We start from the raw sequence: 19,230 nt of genomic DNA, 5'->3' as shown, positions 1-19,230 counted from the left end.
GTCTTGCCAACTTGATCCATCCAGGGTCATCTCAATGCTTTCATAGGACAATCTTTCCCATAAAAGGGGAAAGCTGCACAGTGGGCTGCCACCGTTACGACTTTGAGTCTGTTGGAGACAGCACTGTCTTTTAACAGTGTTGAGGTCACAGCATTCGGCTTCTCCAGGCTCAAATCCTAGGGTGACTGCAAACGATCCCGTGTCCCTGAAATAGGGGCTGCAGCCGCCTTGGCCCAGGCAGTCAGAGAGGAGGTGTCTTGGCAAATCTACCTCTCCCTGACACTGTGAGTGTATCCTGGAATGCTGAGTGGCCATAGCTCAATTATTTCTGGTCTGCTGAACTCTCCTGGGTAACACAGAACCTTCGCTTGTCTTTTTTGCCTTCCAACTGGCCAGACACTGCCGGATGAGCAGGGACACTCCCTTCCTCCTCAAATAACCTGGAGGAACTGAGGGCTGGGGTGGGGAAGGAGTGCTTGGTGGGCAGAAATGTTGTCCAGGGGATGGGGAAAGAGGCCTGCAGTTGAGAGCTTTCTCTTCTGGAGAAAATGAAAGTTAAAAACTCTTTGCTTTCTAAATTGCCTGCCCTTCAGAAAAATCAATATTATTGAATAATATAAGAGTTGCCCCAAAAGTTGCTTTAGTTGAGGACGTTTGTATCTAATTTTGAACCATCCAAAAGCTTCTATTTCCATTAATGGAAATGCCATCTGTTTCTCTGAATGTCAGGAAAGATTTCAGAACATGGCAAAAACGTTTAATGTAGCCAGGTTATCTCATTTCTTTCTTTCCCTTACTTCAAGTATTCTCAGGAACTCATACATGACCCTGACGGTGTTGGCAATGAGATGAAAGACTATCTTAGAGTTGAACTTTGAAATGAACACGGGCATTCATTATTTTTAATTAATATTAAGCAACAGAGAGCCTTGAAGGATGAGCTTAAGAGTCTCCCTTTGTTACTACTAATAAACATCAAAGGACTGGATACCTTGAGCTGCAAGCAGTAGTAAAACTAGCCAATAGTAGGCTTAAGCCATTAAAATATTAATTGTTCATTAAACAACAAGTCCAGATTCAGGCAGTTCTAGGAAAAGTTCAGCAGCTCAATGATATCATCAAAGATCCAACTTTTTTTTTTGCCTCCACCATCCTCTGCATTTGAAACCACATGGTCACAAAATGGCTGCTGAAGTGCCGGCCATCATATTTATTTTCAAAGGAGGTAGAAGAGGGAAGGAACGGTCACAAAAGGTCTGCTTTCAAACGGGTCTGCTGTTTTTGGTTGAAAGGGAGGTCCTTCATCAGATTTATCATTGCTTTGCATTGGTCAGATCTGGGTCCCATGTCTATCCCAGCATGAATCCTTCCCTAGGGCAGCGGAAGGAAGGACCTACTTCCTTCCCACTGGACAAAGGGATAGCCACAGCCTCCTGAATACAAAATTGGGATTCTGTTAGCATGGAAGAAGGAAGGCGATGGCTGTGGGAAGGGGTGGGAGGCGCCTTGTCACTGAGTTCTCATCAAGGCTGTTTTAATGCCAGGAGTAGAAATTAGACACAGGGTAATTCAAATGAAGAAGTGCAGCTTTATTTTAAGGCTAGGTTTGGTAGTGAGTTTCTTACGGGGGACAACAAGGGAACGTAAATGAGAGAAACGGAGGTAATAAGGAAGAACAGGAAAAGCGGAGAACTGTGGCAGAGTAAGGAACACAGGTCCCATCCAAAGGCGGCGGCTACTACTTGGTTCTAGCTGATTGTTGCACGGTGGGATGTCCCAATTCTCAAGACCGGAATCTGGATTTTTATGTGACAACTCCAAATGTTAGTATGTTGAATCAAAATGTTTTAAATGATGGGTGAGCCCAATAAAATTCATCCGCAGGCCAGGTTTGATTGGTGGGCTGCCAGTTTGCAGCCTCTGAAAGGTTAAGAAGATCTCAGGAATAAAGTGAAGCCTGGCCTCACACTATGGAAAGGGGGAACTGGGGAGCCACCAGGGCCCGAGGCAGCCCCCTCTTTGGGTCCATAGCCCCATTTCCACCCTTCTCTGTAGACGGGCTTCCTTCTGCCTCCTTGTGGCTGCTGCATATGCTAACTGTGCACATGGCTCCTGCTCACCGTGGCTCAGCTCTGCAAACATATCTGACTCAGCTGTTCAGTGTCCCACTTCCGAATCCTCAGGAGAGGAAGCTGATTGGCTCAGGTTAGTGCTTGTTTCAGTCTGGTCCAATTAAATTGGGTCAGGGGAGGGTGGGGTCAAGAAGTACAAACATGGTGGCTTTGGCCTGCCCTTTCAGCAGGGTGGCACAATTACAGGTATGTCTGGAACACACAGCAACACATGTGTAAACTCTCGAGTCTATTCATCATCATTCTATTACGGATCATGTCCTGGCATGTGGTCACTACGCACGGAGTTTCAGCCAGGCATCAAGCGTGATATTCAACACCGAGGATGCAACAAAGAGTGAGACATGGTCCTTATCTTCAGAAAGTAGTGGGGAGGGGGAACAGGCATAAACAGATCTTTGCGATGCAGGGTGATATGGGCGCTAGGAAGGGAGGCGGAGTGCTGTCGGAGGCGTTAAGATGCCAGCCCTGAAGTGCTAGAAGGTTCTGAAGACCCTTCTGACTCCTCAAAGACTCAGTGGTTTCAGTCCGACATTAGTTGCTGGTGGTGCTTTCCTGTGTTCTGATTCTGTGACATTTGAACCTCCGTGATTACAGCACATGCAACCATTCTCGATTCATCAGGAATGCTTGATGGTGAGCCACTTCAAATGCCACTGTATCTCCACCGTGCCAGAGAGCAGAGCACTTTCTAAATCCATCAGCAAGAAAACAGTTCCGTTCACAACAGCCTCAAGAAGAACAAAACACTGAGGAATCACTTTAACACAAAGAGTCCAGGCTGTTTCCAAACTACAAAACTACGCTGAAAAGAATTGACGTTCTAAATAAAGAGACATTCCAGGATCACGGATCAGCCGCCTTAAAATTGTTAAGAGAGCAATCAATACTTTGGGAATTGAGCTATACATTCAACGCCATTCCTATCAAAATCCCAGGTGGGTTTTTGTGCGGAAATGGGCAGGCTGATTGTAAAATTCATACGGAAACGCAAAGGACCCAGAATTGCCACTGATGCCACTTGGGATGGGGAACAGGCATCATATGTTGCTAGTTCCCTGTCTCACCTCGTCTGTCTCCTTCATACTCCAGTTCTACACATAATTGCCTGCAACGAACTCTGTTACAGCATTCTCTTGAGTTCGTTCTGTGGCATTTACGCTCTGGGCTAATGGTTTCCATCGCCCTGTAGGTTTAGGAAGACTGGATTCAGCAACGTCAGAGAGGTGTCTTTGCTGTAGGACTTTTCAGAACCTTTAATATGTTAGTGTGACTTGTCATCAAGTTACTTAACCTCAACTATCCTCACTTTCCTGTTCTCCTCTTTGATTTTCTGTGTTCTCCTTTCTTCTGAGGACTCATGCAATACATCTTCATAATGTCAAGCCAGAGAAAGTAGATCAGAAGGTCCCCAGGTGGGGCTGGACTCACCTCTAGGAATTGACCTGTGGTTCCCTTTCACCTCATGCTTCTTGGGGACAGGAGCCAGGGGTGGGGTGGAGGGTAAGTGATGGCTCAGAGAAGAGCACATTGATTAGTTGGCCAAGGAAAGTGGGGAGCGCTTGTGGGGGAGGCGGTGGTCACTGGCATCTTCAGAGATGGGATGGTGGCATCCTGAGCAGCTTCCTTTCTTCCAGGAGTTCCCCAAAGAGCTTGGCCGCCTCCAGGGAACAGCCCCAGTGGATGGTGATCCCGTAGCCTCCGTGGCCATAGTTGTGGATGACCTGGGAGAGGCAAGAGAGAAGGTGGCCTGGTCTGCCCTGGAAGATTCAGGAGCTTTCTGAAGAGTCCTGGGCAAAGCCAGAAGGCACCAGAGCGCCTCTTAGCACCCTAGAGGGAGGGTGGGGGCCCTGGGAACAGCAGTAAGGGGATTGTTTGGGGAGCTGGGGGTTGACATCCTAGACTCCTCTTCTGCTTAAGAAATGGAACTGCTTTATATACACTCAGCACAGGAAACATAGAATCATCTAGAACTCAGGTCAGAGATTGCGCCCTCCCCCCCCTCCCCCCTCCCCACACCACACATCATATTGTTGAAGTTCCCTAAATCTCTGTCCTCGTTCCCATCCTACTCCAGTCTGCTGAGCCCCTGTGTTAATAGGTGACTCTTCTACCCACGTCGGGAGAAAAGAAAAGCAGGGGCACAATATGGGTGGACTCTGGAGACAGAGGCAAGACCCTCAGGGCCTTTTTCAATGCTGAAATGTTTGGCAGGGACTTAAACTCCATATGTGACTCTCCCTTCTACATACACAGACACACACACACAACCTACATACACAGACATACACACAATAAGAAAGGAAGGGTGACTTAGATAAGGAAGATTGCTTTCCTGGTGGGAACCCAGCCACCACCCACTCCGGTCAGTGCCTTCAGCCCATGACAGCTCCCACCATTTTAATAAGCCCAGTTCCTACACTATGAGAGAGAACACGAGAGGGGACCCAAGAGAGATGACGGGGAAGCCACAAATGGACATCTGGGAAATGGCTCCGGAGTCAAATTCAAACCATATCCCAGCTCTGCCCCTCAACAGTAGTATGAGTCAGGCAAGTGACTTCACCTCTTGGAGCCTCATTTTGCTCATCTGAAGCATGAGGGGAACAGTCCCAATCCCAAAGAGCGGGAGGGGAGATTTCAAAAGGTCGTTCATGTGGTGGACACAAAGTAGATGTTCAGTAAGTGCCTATTTCCTTCTGTTCGACCACAGGCTTTAGCAAACTGAGGCACTGCCCTCTAGGTAACCTTGAGCAGGTCCTTTACCATCATGGAGCCTCAGTTTCCCCATTTATAGCGAAGGGGATATTAGCCTGCCTGCCAAGAGGCTGTGTGGAGCCGGAGGAGAGGAAAGACTACTCCCTGAAGGTGCCAGAGCCCTCTTAGGAGTGGGGAGGGCATTGCTTTCCTTGCAGGGAGAGCATACCTCTATGTTTGAAGAACCAAAGTGAAGCTGTTCTCTTTCTAGACGAATCTGCGGCCGCACTGGCCGGAAGCCAGTCCATTCAGCAACAATTTTGGCATCCTGGAAAGAGAAGTGTTAGCAATTCATCTGTGGATTTTTTCTTTTTATTCTCTTTTTTTTTTTTGTGCTGCTGCTGCCATTTTTAGGTGATAATCAGCTTTTGAAATCTCATGATCCTTACCACCACCACGAACGCCATCGCTGTCTCTCTTATTAGTCACCACTGCTATCATCACCACCTTTATCAGCCACCAACATCATCACTATCCCTGCTACCACCTCACCGCCAGTTCTACCAACTGCCTCATCCTTACCAACCACCACCAGCAGCAGCCACCACCACGGTATCATCAGCAGTCACCACCTCATCACCATTCTTATCGCCACCCTCCATATTTTCATCAATACCAACCATGGCTTCTACCCCCACCCTCGTCACCATCACTATTGTCATCACCACTAGCAGGCAGATGTGAAAACGGAGATTTTCTGCAACAAATACATCTGCTCCTTGTGAACACAGACTAAGGTGCGTTGGGGACATCACCTCAAGAGAGAGCAGCTGTGATCCACGGCCATCTAGGTTTCATCAGCCCACAGCCAGACTTCCCTGTACCTCATCAAATTCTGGTGTATGCTACAGACCCTTGCTGGAATTAATGTGCCCAATTTCCCAGTGGTGGAATCTTCCCGTCCTCAAGCATCCTCATGATCAAGTTGCCGGGACCCCAGTCTAGGGCGCTGATACCGCTCCCCACCTTACCTTCAGCGTGGGCTCTAGTCTGCAGCAGCCTTCCCAGATGGTGTTGTGGTCTTGAATATTGTTTATCTCACTCCAGTTCCCCAGCTGGAAGATGCCTCCAAGAGTCACTGCCTGGGTCCTAGATCCAAGCAAGGAGTGTCAAGGCTGAAGGAAAATGAAGCCTTTGAGGAGAATGGGGTCACCCTGATGCTCACCCTTACCGCCCTGTGTACCTAAACCACTGCTACCCTCAACATCGTCATCCCTGGTCACAATGCCATCAACATCACTGCCACCGCCAGTGCCATCCACTACCACCTCCACCATCACCATTTACATCACCGGCAACCTTGTTCTCTCTACCAACGTACGGCATGACGACTATAGTTAACAATGCTGTATTATGTCCTTGAAAGTTGCTAAAAGAGTAGATCTTAAATATTCTCACCACACACACACACACACACAAATGTAATTCTGGGAGGTGATGGATGTGTTAACTAACCTTATTGTGATAATCATTTTGCGATCTGTGCATATATCAAATCATCCTGTTGTACATCGTAAACGTATACATCACTGATGTCAATTATATCTCAAGAAAGCTGGAAAAAAATATTGCCACCTCCATCAACGTCATCTTCACTACTTCCTTCCTTGCTACCATTGATAGGTCATCACCATCATCTCCCATCACCATTTCCACCATCACCCGTTGGCCGCTGATGTTGTCATCTCCACCACACCACTAACTTGCCATTGAGACTGTCATCTCTGCCACTCTATTAACATCATCACTGATTGTGTCATCTCCATCGACACCCACGACTGCCCCCCCTGCCAATCACCACCATTATCAACTGCGATCTCCTCATCATGACAATACTCTTTACTACCATTATTTTGCTGTCAACAATATTGTCATCCCATCCACATGACCACCATCTTCACTGACATCGTCACCTCTCCCATTAATGTCATCATCACCATCAACCCCAGTCACCATTCCCAGTACCACTCCCAGTATGGCCATTCACACCACTTCTAATGTCCCTGCCATCATGTCTTCGTCTCCAGCATCACCTTTGTCTCCAGTGTCACCACTACAGTCGTCCAAAAGTATGTTCAAGATAGAGCCCAAGCAAGGCTAAGTCCCACCGTCCCAGGGATTTAATCACACTTAAAAAAAATTGGAAGAAAAAACCTGAAGGGAGTAAGCAAGGGGCCTGGGGCAGGCAGCAGGTGCATAAAGATGCCCGCTCTTCTGCCCTAGGATGTCAGATTTTTACCCTGGGATGATGTACGGCGACTTGTAGATGCCTCCATGGAGATCATGGGTGATAATGAAGTGCTTCACCCAAGGAGCGTCTACCTGTTGATAGAGGATGGAGCAGTCTCATTAGAGGAGTGAAATCAGCAGGCCCCGCTCCCCTGCTCCCGTCCAAGACCAGATATTCTGATAGGAGAGGCCGATTCCTGCACCCCCTGCCCCAAGTCTGCCCCTGACTGCCTGCTCGTGCAGTAAGAGCGCCCTGAGAGCCACCCTGCTCCCTGAAGCATCGCACGTTGTCACCCACATGTTCACAGAGAAGCCCAGCACACAGGTGCGAATGCAACCATTAGCCCACCTCAGAAACACACACACCTACACACACACCTACACACCTGTGAACGCACACATGTACACTCACAAATAGGCATGCCTCACGCACATACACACTTACACAGTGAGAGGTGACGTGGGCCAGTGCTTACACATCCAGGCTCTTAAATCAGATTGCTTGGGTTCTAATCCCAACTGCATAATTTACAACCGTGTGAACTTTGCATATTCCTTAATTCCTCTGTGCCTCAGTTTCCCCATCTGTAAGATGTCGATGGCGATATGCTAGACCCCACCTCAAAGGGTTGTGGTAAGGATTAAATGAATTAACACAACATGCTCAGGCCTGTGGCTGGCCCTTAGTAAACACTCCGTAAATGTTTGCTCTATTTATTAAAATACAGGCAGATGTGGCTCCCACATACGTACAAACATATACACACATGCTTTGCTATTAGGAAGAAACCTCAAAAGAAAAGTTTGGGAGGGCTGTGTGGTGTTGGTCCTTCTTGCTTCTTTAACATGTCATTTCCTCTAACAGATGTTCCTGATGTATCCTCTCTTTTTGGAGAAGAAATAAGCAGACCGCTACCATCTTCCCAGCAACAAAAGTCAGGGGAGTCAGCCCTCACCTTCACACTCACCTTAATGATCTGCCCTCGACCTGGCTGCAGCAGGGGGTCTGGTTGCAGCGCCCCAGCCCACACTCCAGTGCAGTTGATAATCACATCGGCGCCTCCTCTTGCTACCTGGCAGCAACCAACAGGGCAGGTGGGGTGGGAGGGGGTAAGGACCCTGGTATCCCCTGTCCCTCCATCTCCCCTCCTCCCACCTTGAAGTTCTCAGCTCCCTGTGGCACAGCAGGGTGGGGGCTCAATGAGGAATCCATGGGCATGGCTCCAAAAGTCCTCTGTGCCATTTACCTGCTGCGTGGCCTCAGAAATGTCCTGTCACTTCCTCAGGGCTCAGCTGCCTTAACTATAAAAGGGGGGTGGTAATGCATGTTCATAGGCTGCTGTGAGAATCCCGTGTGACTCTGGACTTAGAATACTCTGCGCTTAGAAAACAGGAATGTGCAAGGCAGGGACCTTCTTGGAAGCTTCCAGAAGAAGTCGGAAAGCAAGCCGAGATATTTCTCTTCCTCCTTCTGTCTCCTTTTTATTTCATTCTCTTGCCTTCCACCCTGCCAAGACAGCTGCAGAAGGCATGTTGGAACCTCTAGTTCGGGGCATTATGGGATACTCGACAGCTCAAGAATGTAGCCTGTTCGGCACCCAGACTCCCAACCCAGCCCCCAGGACTCCCTGCCCAGGTCAGTCATGGGTCACACACACATCGCAAAGCGCTATTATCGTTCATGATCCAGTATTTGCTACACGGGACTGTGAGTTCCTTGGAAATGAGAGCTGTGCCTGAGTCAACTATATTTCCCAAATGCCCATCAGGGCTGGACTCAGAGCAAGTACTTATTATAGAATCCCGGTAGCTGCATGTACTGAGCACTTCCCGTGTCCCAAGCACTATTTAGGTGCTGGGATTGAGTGAAGTCATAGAGCAAAGCTCCTGGTGCATAGCCAGTGCCTGACGATGGGAGCTGCTACTATCATTATTCGGTGATGGTGTTACTTCAGAGGTGAGTCAGCTGAGAACTGAGACATTGCAGAAACATCAACCCAGATGTCGGCAGGAGGCAACCAAGTGTCTAGAACTTGAGGGTTGGGTGCAGCTGATACTGGGAAGAGGCAGCCAGCTCTCTGGCCCTAAAACTCAAGGAGGCTTAAATAGAGATCTGTCCTTAATGGCCACCACTGTCCCTCTGCTTCTGCCACCAATATCAGGGTAGAATGCCTGAGTCCTACTGGGATTGCCAAACGGCCTAGAGTCCTCAAGAGGACCCTGGAAGGCTGAAAAGGGGCCTTCCAACCCAGCAACAAGAAGCAAAGGCCTCCCCTCTTCAGCTCTCTCCCACATCTGGCCCCTTCCAGCCCTGCAGCTCACCTCCTCAAAGGACTCCACCTTCCTCTGGAAGAACTTCACTCCCCTCTCGGTTAACCTAGGATAATCAAACACATCAAAAAGCCCAGTATTCAATTCTCTGTTCCATCTCTCCAAGAGGAGGGCATGGGGGACATTTCCCAAAGAAACTTCTATCCCACAGGATATTCCTTGAGAAAATGGCTGTATACTCAAGTCGGTTCATGAGCACCTTGATGGGGCTAGTGGACCATGAACTGTCCCTTGGGGACCTGAGATGATCCAAGCCCCTCATCAGTCAGATGGAGGTGAGAGAAGGGCCTTGCTGAAGGTCATACAGTGAGTTAGTGATGGGACTGGGTCTCGAACCCAGGCTTCTTAGTTGCAAACGCTTCTTCCTACCACCACATTGCTTTATATTACCAAAGGGAATGACATACAGGGTGGAGGAGGGGCAGGGTTGGACCATGCCACATGCCCCTTTGTCAGAAGCAAAGCATGAAGAGGGAAGTGGGCTGGGGACACGTATCCCCCCTCTAAATATCCCAGTGGAAAAAAATCTGTCACTGTTAGAAAAACAGTAGAAATATCAAAATAACAGGAAATAAACTAAATAAAGGTTGAAGCACAACCTCGGGACTATTTTATCTACATACAGTCCTCAATATAGAAAAACTGGGAGCATTCTTTCCTGAAAGAGTCTAGACAGGAGTCATTATGTGTCCCAGGTTTAGAATAAAAAACCAACCATGTTTTAGCGCAACATTTCCCAAACCTGGTTCTTAATTAGAATCACTCAGGAAACTTCTTAAAATACAAATTTATGAGCCCCATCCCAGAGGTTTTGATTCAGTAGACAGGAAGCAGGGTCCTGACATCTATGTTTTTTTAAACCTCCCTAGGTCCTTTGATAAAAGCCACTATCCATTCCATATTTTTAAAAATCTTAATAAAGTAGTAATATATAGGAAATATATGGAACCTTCCTTAATATGAATGTATGTGAATATAAATATAAAGGTATCTCTCAAGTTAATGTTTCCTAATGTGGGGCACTACGAGATTGCTGTCAACATCAGAGCAAGACAGAGACATCCACTTTCACCTGTATTAGTTAACATTGTTCTAGAAGTACTGGCCATAGCAGTTACACAAGAAAAAAAAAAGGGAGATATTAAAAAAAAAAGGCAACTTATGTTTCGTAGATGATGTAATTATGTCTGGAAAATTTAAGACAATCCATTTAAAACTATTACACAAACATTACAGATTTTAGTGAGGTTGAGAATAAATATCACATGTAAAAAGCTGCCCAGATGGTTCTGTTGCCCAACTAATCATGGGAACCATTGTCTTAGTACCCAGAAGTGATCAGGACCAAGGATAGGTCCCATGATGCCTAAGGGTTAACATTTGGGGTTGGTTGATACAAAGAATCCCATGAACAATCTCTATTACAACCTTGGTCCCTGGGAGGTGCTTTTCTGAAACTAACATTGAAAATCTCACCTTTCAGTCAGCCACTGTAGATATCTCCTCCCTTCCAGAATCAGGCTTGTATTGAACCAGCCATAGCTAGAGTCACAGCAAGCAAATGTGAGAATAAAGGATCAGAATTAGACCTATATTGGAAGGCTGTCCAATGGAGGTGGGAGCAGTGTCATCTTTTGGGCCCCCAAGGGCAGAGTCAGAACCATTGGGTGAAATTCAAGGGGGAAGTGGTTTTCAGCTCAATGCAAGGAAAACTTTTCTATCAGAGAAAGCCATCCCTGACATTGGGATGTGCAAATGGAGACTGGACACACATTTGTAGAAGGGATTCAAGCATTGGGTGGGGTGAGGAGAGGACCAGAGAGGCATGTAGGAAAAAGCATGGAGAGGTTCCAGACTGGGTTGGAATCCCATTTTGGTCGCTTGGCTATGTGACCTTGGGAAGTGACTTAGCCTCTCTGAAGCTCAGTTTCGTCATCTACAAAAGAGAATAGTGATTTGGAGATTCTGGGCTTGAGATCTGTGATTCCATATCCCCAATCTCCTTAGTCCAAGTCCCAATTTGAGTGGGAGTCCTCTCAGAACCAGTAGACCAAGTTCCCAGGGGCTCTAGGCCTGGAATAGGACAGGAAATTTGGTGCCTACATTTTCTGCTTCTTTCTGGACTGGCAGGTGTGATTTGTGGGGCCTCAGCCCCTTTGTCCATGACAATGACCTTACCTGTAACCAGGGAACATGTCCAGCTCTCTTGGGGTCAGTTTCCGAAATCCCAGATAAGTGTCCTTCCAGAAAGGGTCCTGCAGAGGAAGGAGAGAAGGATGATGACTTTTTGCCCATGACCACAGGAATGGGCAAAAATCAATAATAATGATAATAACAAAACATATAATATTTACTGAGTGTAAGGTGCTGTTCCAAGCATTTTACTTACATCACTCCCATTGGGGCAGATATCATTCCTATCCCCATTTTACAGATTGGCTGATTGAGGCTTAGAGATGTTACATAACTTGTCTAACGTCACACAGCTAATAAGTGGTGGGACTGAGCTCTGAACCCACACAGTTTGGCTTCAGAGTCCAAATTCTTAATCACTATGCTATCTATACTAAGGGTAAGAGTAAGACCGGGGGTGAGTGATAGGGTAAGTGTCAGAAATATGGGAGAAAAAAGGGTGAGCATGAGAGTCACCAAGGGGCGAGAGTGGGAGGCAGCAGAGCGTAGGGTCAGACAACTTAAATGGAGATTTTGACCTCACCACTGACCATCTTGAATTCTCTGAGACTCAGTTTTCTAGTCTGTACCATGGAGTTAATAGTCACTCTTGGCCCTATGGAAGGTAGCAGATCACATGGGCAATGCCTTTTGCATGGTGCTAAATGTTGACTAAACATCGGAGAGCTGGCATGGATGGGGTTCTGGGCACACAGCCAGATCACCCTTTCCAAGGGACCTGAGAACATCGCCCAAGGCTGTGCCTTTCTTAACACGTTGGGCACCATGTGGTCACAGAATGCTTGGGTTCAAATCCCATCTCTGCCACTTTAAAGCTTTGTGAGCTCAGGTAAGTGACTCTATTTCATCTGCAAAAGGAAGATAATATTAGCACTTACTTCCTGGTTATTGAGAGAATTAAATGAGTCACTCTTTATAAAATAGTTAGGACAGGCACACAGTAGGTACTTTAGAAGTTTGTACCATGATGAGTGCTTTAGTCCATCTTGATGAAAAGCCCTGGGACCTCCAGGGGTGCAGTAAACCTTTTGGCATTAGCACCAAGTGCCCACCGTTACAGGATGTGTCTGAGTTTTACCCATATCAATCAAAACCTAGTCGTCTTGTTCATCAGAAGATTCTTTGGTCTCTGCCAATTTTGTTTTAAAAAATTGGAAACAAAAATAAATTTAAAAGTAAAAATAGATTTAAAGTAAGCCTGTTTTGCACATAGAAGTCTCAAAGTCCTCCCCAGACTCGGGGCCCCAGCCTAAGTCTGTGATGAAGGCTCTGCCCCACGGTCATGGACTCCTCACTCACCGGAACAGCTTCACAGAAGAGGTTGTAGCCTGAGATTAGGGCCAGGCCCATGTTTGCAGCAGTGGGAGAATGGATGTGGCTCAGGAGATAGTCGAAGGTCTGCTGGTTCCAAAGCCTGGAAGGGCCCCCCAGAGTATCATCACCTAAGACCCTGAGCTGGGCAAGACAGCGTTGAGGGTCAGCTTGCATGGGACTGTGCTCCAGCTGGTGGGGTGGGTCCAAATCCAGAAATCCACCATGTTCCACTCCTGCAGCACCCCAAATGCCTATGGGTCTCCTACTTCCCGAAACTTTCCAGTGTTTCCCCATTAATAGGAGAGAGAAGAGGTGGAACAAATGAGCTCCGTCACAACCACTTGGAGCCCACTTCTATCTTGGGATCACATCGTGGACAAGTTTACGTGAAGGCTTTGACCTGGTTTGGAGACTGTGAGCCACATGGTTCAGGTTCTCTCTGGGCAACCCCCACTGTGAACACAGGTGACAGACATAAACTTGCTCCTCCCAAACGCTTTCCTCTTTCCCCTGGGCACACAGCTCAACTACATTTCCCAGACTCTCTTGCAGCTAGGTATGGCCATGTGACTGCATTCTGGCCAATGGATCCTAAAGACTCAGCACACTTGCTTCTCATGCTATGCTCTTTCCACAGGTGCCCACCCTTAAGAATGGCAATGTCGGAAGCCACAGAGGAGGATGGCAGAGCCATGACATGGAAGGAACCTGATCCCTGAATTGCCACCCACTCATCAGGAGCATTGGTGTTTGGAATTTATGAGAAATAAGAATGAAACTTCTGTTTTAGCCATTATTCATCTATGGCTTCCTTTGTTGAAGCAGCTGGGGGTTTCTAAACTAACATAATGACCTTTGTGATGTCTCTACTAAACCTGAGCATTGATCCACCCACTTAGAAGTATTCCAGATGCATCGACGGCCACCTGGTTTAAGGAAAGCATAGAGACAAAGCCTCCATCTGTCTGGCACACATCGCTTCTATCACTGCTAAGATCAAGTAAGTACAGCATCGGTCTGGTACATAAAAGGGGCTTAATATGTATTATTTTCTTCAGCTCATGCCAGGCCATAGCCCCCACAAAGGGTTTGTTCTTGGTGACAGGGACCTTGAGAGGGGTCACCCCTCTGCAGACTCAGCCCCTCTGGCCCCCCTAGCCACCCTCTGGGGCCCTCACTCACTTTTCCTGTGGGTTGCTGGGGTCGGAGACGTAGGGCTGACAAAGGCCGGCAGCCACGTCGGTGTTGGTGAGCGGGGTGAAGCGGTCTGCGTAGACCTTTATGTCCAGCGATTGCAGGACTGAGTGGTAGCGCTCATGGATGCAGAGGGCGGTGGACAGCCCAATAACCCCAGCTCCGATCACTACCACACGCATTGCGCCAGCCTGCAGAAAAGAAGGGTTGAGGTGTGTCATCATCACCATCCTCTCCATCACCATCTCTACCATCGCCACCCTCCATTGAAGGCTCAGAAAGTGCCAGATATCGCCAAATCTGTTTTATACTTGATCTTCTCAATGATCCTCACAAACGGAAAAACTGAGGCATGGAGAGGCAAAGCCACTTGCCCAAGGTCACACAGCTGGTAAGTAATACCACTTTCTCTGGGTAGCCTGCCCAAATACGATATACCCAGCTGGGAATATAAAAATGGCAGAGTGCCTGGCCATTTCTAGGCTGGGGAGAGTGGTCAGGATAATGGGCTCTTGTCTTCATATCTCAGATCTCAGTTCTGCTGCCTACTGGGCATTGATGTTGGGCAAGATGCTCCATGAGTCTCATTTTCTTCTTCTGGAAAATAGGAAAATTATTAACTTATGCCTCAGAGAGTAGATGAGAGATGTATCTCGATGGCAAATGAAAAAAGCATAACACAGTGTCTAGTACAAAAGAAGTAACTTACTGACATTTGCAGAGCACCTACTGTGTGCCAGCCCCAGCGCTAAGTGCTTCCCATGTATTATTTCATCTAAGTCTCCCAACATTCTTATGACATAGGAACTGATGTTATTGGCTCCACTTTACAGATGAGAACACTGAGGCTCAGAGAGACGAAGTCACTTCCTCAAGGTCACACAGCCAGCAAGTGGTGCTGCTGGGATTAAATTTCAATTTAAGTCAACTCCTACACACCTACTGTGTGACAGACTGGCAGCTATGGATACAGCTGTGAGCACATCAGATGCAATGTCTGACCTCAGAATTCAGGTCTTCCGGCGCACCCCCTCAGGGCCTGCCTTGGGATGCTAGGCTGCCTGGGTCCTTGGAAATTTCTAAGGCCAAGCAGCTTTTGACCTTGAAGCTGTTTGGGTCTGCACAGCAGGGAAATATTCTGCCGGCTCCTGCTGAGGCAGAACAAGGGGATGTTTTGTGCCCAGAAGGGCTAAATTCAACTTTCCCTCCTCTTTACTCACAACTCTTCCCACAGAACTTGGCTCCTGGCAATTTGGGCCTGTGGCCCCAAACAGCAGGACGTTTTCAGTATGGCCTAGTTTTGTAAAGGGGGAAACGGCTCCAGCCCACAAGAACTGGACTCTGTCGGGGTTTCAGCAGCCAAGTTGGAGATAAAACCAAAAAACAAAAAGGCATCGTTGCTCTGGGCGATTCTCCTTCTAGCTGCCAGCCGGGGCTTGGTTGGGGGTGGGGAAGGCAGACCCTCTCAGGCACCCCCACCCTCCTCCTTCAATCTCCTATTTTATAAAATAGGAGTTATCTCGTCTCACGGGGTCGCCCTGAAGTTGAAACGACCGGCTTGGTACAATGCCTGGCACAGAGTAGGCCTTCAGTACATGGCAGCCTCCTTCTGTCCCCCAGCACCTTGGAAATAACAAAAGAAAGACACTGGATGTTGAGGAGGAGAGAGAAAGAAGAGAGTCAGACCTGGCTTTACTTCTGCCTCGCTGTGTGACCTTGGCCAACTTACTTCCCCTCTCTGGGCCTTCTGACTGTCTCTGCATAACCTCTGGAGAGCTAACCACTTTTGTACATTGACAACAAGAAGGCAAGGATAGAGAGCTTTCCTGTATTTTCCCAGTTCCTCGTACTGAATCCAGGTGGTGGCATGGCATGGGGAGGTGGCTGTGGGGCAGGCTCACAGCCTGGCTCGGGCACACACCAGCTGTCATTTGTCTTGATTGAGCCAGGGTGACCAACTTCCCTGATTTGGACTGACGGTGTCCCCAGCATGTGGACTCTGAGTGCGAAAACCAGAAGAGTCCCGCAGCAAACCGGAATGAGTTGGCCACTAACTGAGCCTGTTTCCTCTTCTATAAATTTTTAAGGGTTAACAAAGCTCCCTGCCTATTGTCTCCCCACCAGAATATAAGCTTCAGGAGAGCAGGGACTTTTGTCTTCTGCTCTATTCCCCAGAGCCTAGAATAGTGCTTGGTGCATAGCAAGGATTCATAAGTGAATGAATGAATGAATTAATGAATGAGTGAATGGCGTTCTTATGAGGAGCAAAGGGGAAAATAATCATAAAGTGCTAGGGAACTCATAAATGACAGCAGTGGTTATCATCCTTCCCAGTTTGCAGCTGAGGCTGGAGAGAGCAGTAATTATTTGAGGCCACACCAAGAGTTGGAAGAATAGCAGGGGTGTGAACCCAGCTCTCCTTTTTCCAGGACCCGACTTTTTTTCATTCTCACGCTACCTAGAAAACCAGTAAAGGATGGAGAAAAAGAGGAGGTGCTTATGTAATAGAAGTTTGTGAGGTGAGAGAAGGAGAGTGTTGGAAAACTCTTACAAGGTTTCTGGGCAGGGAGAAAGAGTCTTTGGACCAAAGCAGAGCGGGCACATGGCACATATCCCATAATGAGGCTGATGAGGTGTGTCAAAGCCTCTGGGTAGGAGCAGAGTCACATGCCCAAGAGAAGAGCTACTTCTAGAACCAGCTGGCAAGGCAAAGAAGGACAAGAAACAGTGTGGGGCTCAGTTTGTCCAATATGTAAAATTCTGAAGATAAGCAAGACGCCATCATGCAGGTGGGGAAACTGAGGCCCAGAAAAGAGAAGCGACTAGGCCAAAGTGACACAGCTAGGCCAAAGTCACAGAATTATAATAAAAGGATTTGTGGGGTCTTGGAGTTAAAAAGTCTCTGGAAAAGGCAGGAATAGGTCACATCAAGAAAAGGACTGCAAAGTGGAGATAAACAACAATGATAGTAGCTGCTAGGTTTTCACCTCCTAGGATTATGCGGAGAACTTTACATGCATTATCTACTTTAATCTTCTAACAACCCTTGGGATTATCATTATGCCCATTTTACAGATGAGGCAACTGAGATTCAGCCAGCCAGCTGGTGAGAAGCAGAGCCCAGGCCGGCCTGACTCCCAAGTGAAAAACCTGAGGGTCAAGCAGGTAAAGAGAAACGCCCATGTTTCAGGGTCCTGCATTGAAAAAACACACACATAAAATACATCAAATGTAGGAATGTTTAGTGTGTTAGTAATAGGCACAGAATTTAAGAGGAAAAACCATAGATCCTAAATCAATTATCTTAATAAACTATGTGAATCAAATTTGATACTGATTATAGCAACTCTTAATAAACCTGTGTGTGTGTGTGTGTGTGTGTGTGTGTGTGTGTGTAATTATAATGTCTACATAAGCGTGGAGCAGGAAGGAAATAATTTTGGCAGTCACATGTGGATGGAGCACAGACATTCTCTTACTTAATCCTCTCAACTGCTCTGGAAGTTGAGTCCCACTGTGGGACTGAGTGAGGTTCAAGGAGAGGAAGTCACTCTCCCAAAGTCACACAGCCAGTGTGGGCCAGTGTTCGGATCTGGACCCAGTTCTAACTGAGCTTTCTGCACTGTGCCATAAAACTATTTAGGCAGCCAGCAATACGTTGACACCAACAATTTCTGCTTGCTTTTCAGTCTTGGGTTTGTATGCTTATAAGCTCTGTTGTCCCTAGAAAGGAATTTGATGGCTACGTGCGCATGGCAAAGACTAGGAAAGACGTATTCTGAAAGAATCAACAAGTCATGGATAAAGTATTTGAATGCACATCGTTAGCTTTTCCAGGTTGCGCCATATGGCTACTTCTTATGAAACTGATATTTTCAGAGTTTATCTTTAAAATGGAACAAATTCTATAAACACTTGACAACCAGGCTACCAGCTCCCCGCCCCCAAAATAATAATTACATTTATTGAGTCCTTGTTATGTGACCAGTTCTGTGCTAAGCACTTTACATTTGTCACCTCTTCTAATACTCAGATGAACCCTGTAACAGGTGAGTTATAATCCCCATCTCCCAGATGGGGAAACTGAGACTTCGAGAGGCGAAGATGCTTACCTGAAGTCCCTGCCCAGCTCCATGGTTGTCACCTGCCTCAGGCTCTAATGTGGAGCTTCTTTTTTGATGCTGAGAGGGCATTGAAGTTCTGCTGTGCACTCTCCCCCCCCACACACACACACATACTCCCACTCACCTGGTATGTCAAACTTCAGGAGAAAAGAGGCAGCTGCTGTGAGCACAGGGTCCTGTCTCCTGAGGGGAGGCTCCTGATTCTGGGGCGTCCTGTCCTTAGCCCTCTGCCTGCCAGCCGGGACTGGAGCTCAGGGTCAAAGTCTGTAGTTATGGACAGGGCACAGCTTGGCGCTGCACTGCTCCCAGGGGCTGGCCCCAGGCCAGGCTGGAAGACCTCACCTCCCCTCGCTCCCAGTCCCTGAAAAGCTGCCTGCCTTTTTTGGCTGATCCTAACAAGCCCCTGTGTACAGGCCTGGGGGGAGGGAGTAAAGGCAGGCGGGGTTCTTGGAGGGCTGATGGACATAAGGAGGTCTGTCTCCCGGGCCAGCTGGAGACGATCCTCTTTGTTCCCTTTTCCTGCTGCCACCCTATGGGAGGTTTGGGTCAGGCCCTGGCCTGAAGGGTGGGGGTGGTCAGCCTGGCAGCTCCTGAGGGGAGCCCAGAGGTACAGGACAGAGGCGTCCAGGGCCAGCTGGCCAGCCCAACCCAGTGCCATTCTGGGACGCTAGGTGGATGAGGCCAAGAAAAGAGTTGAGGTGATGGCTGTTTGGATCATGAGGACGCATGGTCCTTTGCTCCTGTATCCCAGAGACACGAGGGGCAAGGCTCTAGATCCTTCCTCCGCCAGAGCTAGACCTGGACCTATGACTCTTAGAGCCTAAGGTCATCAGGTGCCTCAGGGTCTGTGTTGGCCACAGTATTATAACACCGCCTACAAGCAGAGGCCCATATTTGAAGCCAGGTCAGGGTTGCCAGATCTAGCAAATAAAGATGCAAGACACCCTGTATTTTTT

The 19,230-nt window shown here is 47.8% G+C and overlaps 1 protein-coding gene across 2 annotated transcripts; it reads right to left on the bottom strand.

Moving 5' to 3' along the window:
• Positions 1–1,568: 1,568 nt before the first annotated feature.
• Positions 1,569–18,616, bottom strand: DAO (D-amino acid oxidase). Of its 2 annotated transcripts, none has more exons than XM_019757470.2 (11): positions 18,399–18,616; positions 14,139–14,341; positions 12,942–13,056; positions 11,628–11,704; positions 10,926–10,991; positions 9,441–9,495; positions 8,087–8,191; positions 7,129–7,211; positions 5,861–5,978; positions 5,059–5,157; positions 1,569–3,856 (listed from the first exon to the last, which is right to left on the bottom strand). In XM_019757470.2, exons 2-11 carry the CDS (start codon positions 14,330–14,332, stop codon positions 3,725–3,727), a joined length of 1,044 nt encoding a protein of 347 aa, XP_019613029.2. In that variant the 5' UTR covers positions 14,333–14,341; positions 18,399–18,616; the 3' UTR covers positions 1,569–3,724. The 2 variants fall into 2 exon arrangements, with proteins under 2 accessions (XP_019613029.2, XP_019613027.2); XM_019757468.2 differs by having other exon boundaries at positions 18,263–18,402.
• Positions 18,617–19,230: the final 614 nt, after the last annotated feature.

This window comes from Rhinolophus sinicus, linkage group LG16, assembly GCF_036562045.2.
Source record: "Rhinolophus sinicus isolate RSC01 linkage group LG16, ASM3656204v1, whole genome shotgun sequence".
NCBI lineage: Eukaryota > Metazoa > Chordata > Mammalia > Chiroptera > Rhinolophidae > Rhinolophus > Rhinolophus sinicus.
Note: the sequence above shows the minus strand (reverse complement) of the source record. Positions and strands in the feature narration are given on the sequence as shown.

What these genes read in the sequence shown, in the direction of transcription:
- DAO (XM_019757468.2), bottom strand. Translation starts at nt 18,343, where the DNA reads ATGCCCTCTCAGCATCAAAAAAGAAGCTCCACATTAGAGCCTGAGGCA. An exon ending in TCTTCTGTGAAGCTGTTCCG is followed by an intron (nt 11,705 to 12,941) that starts GTGAGTGAGGAG and finishes CTTCCTCTGCAG; the next exon opens with GACCCTTTCTGGAAGGACAC. An exon ending in GACTAGAGCCCACGCTGAAG is followed by an intron (nt 5,158 to 5,860) that starts GTAAGGTGGGGA and finishes TTCTCTTTCCAG; the next exon opens with GATGCCAAAATTGTTGCTGA.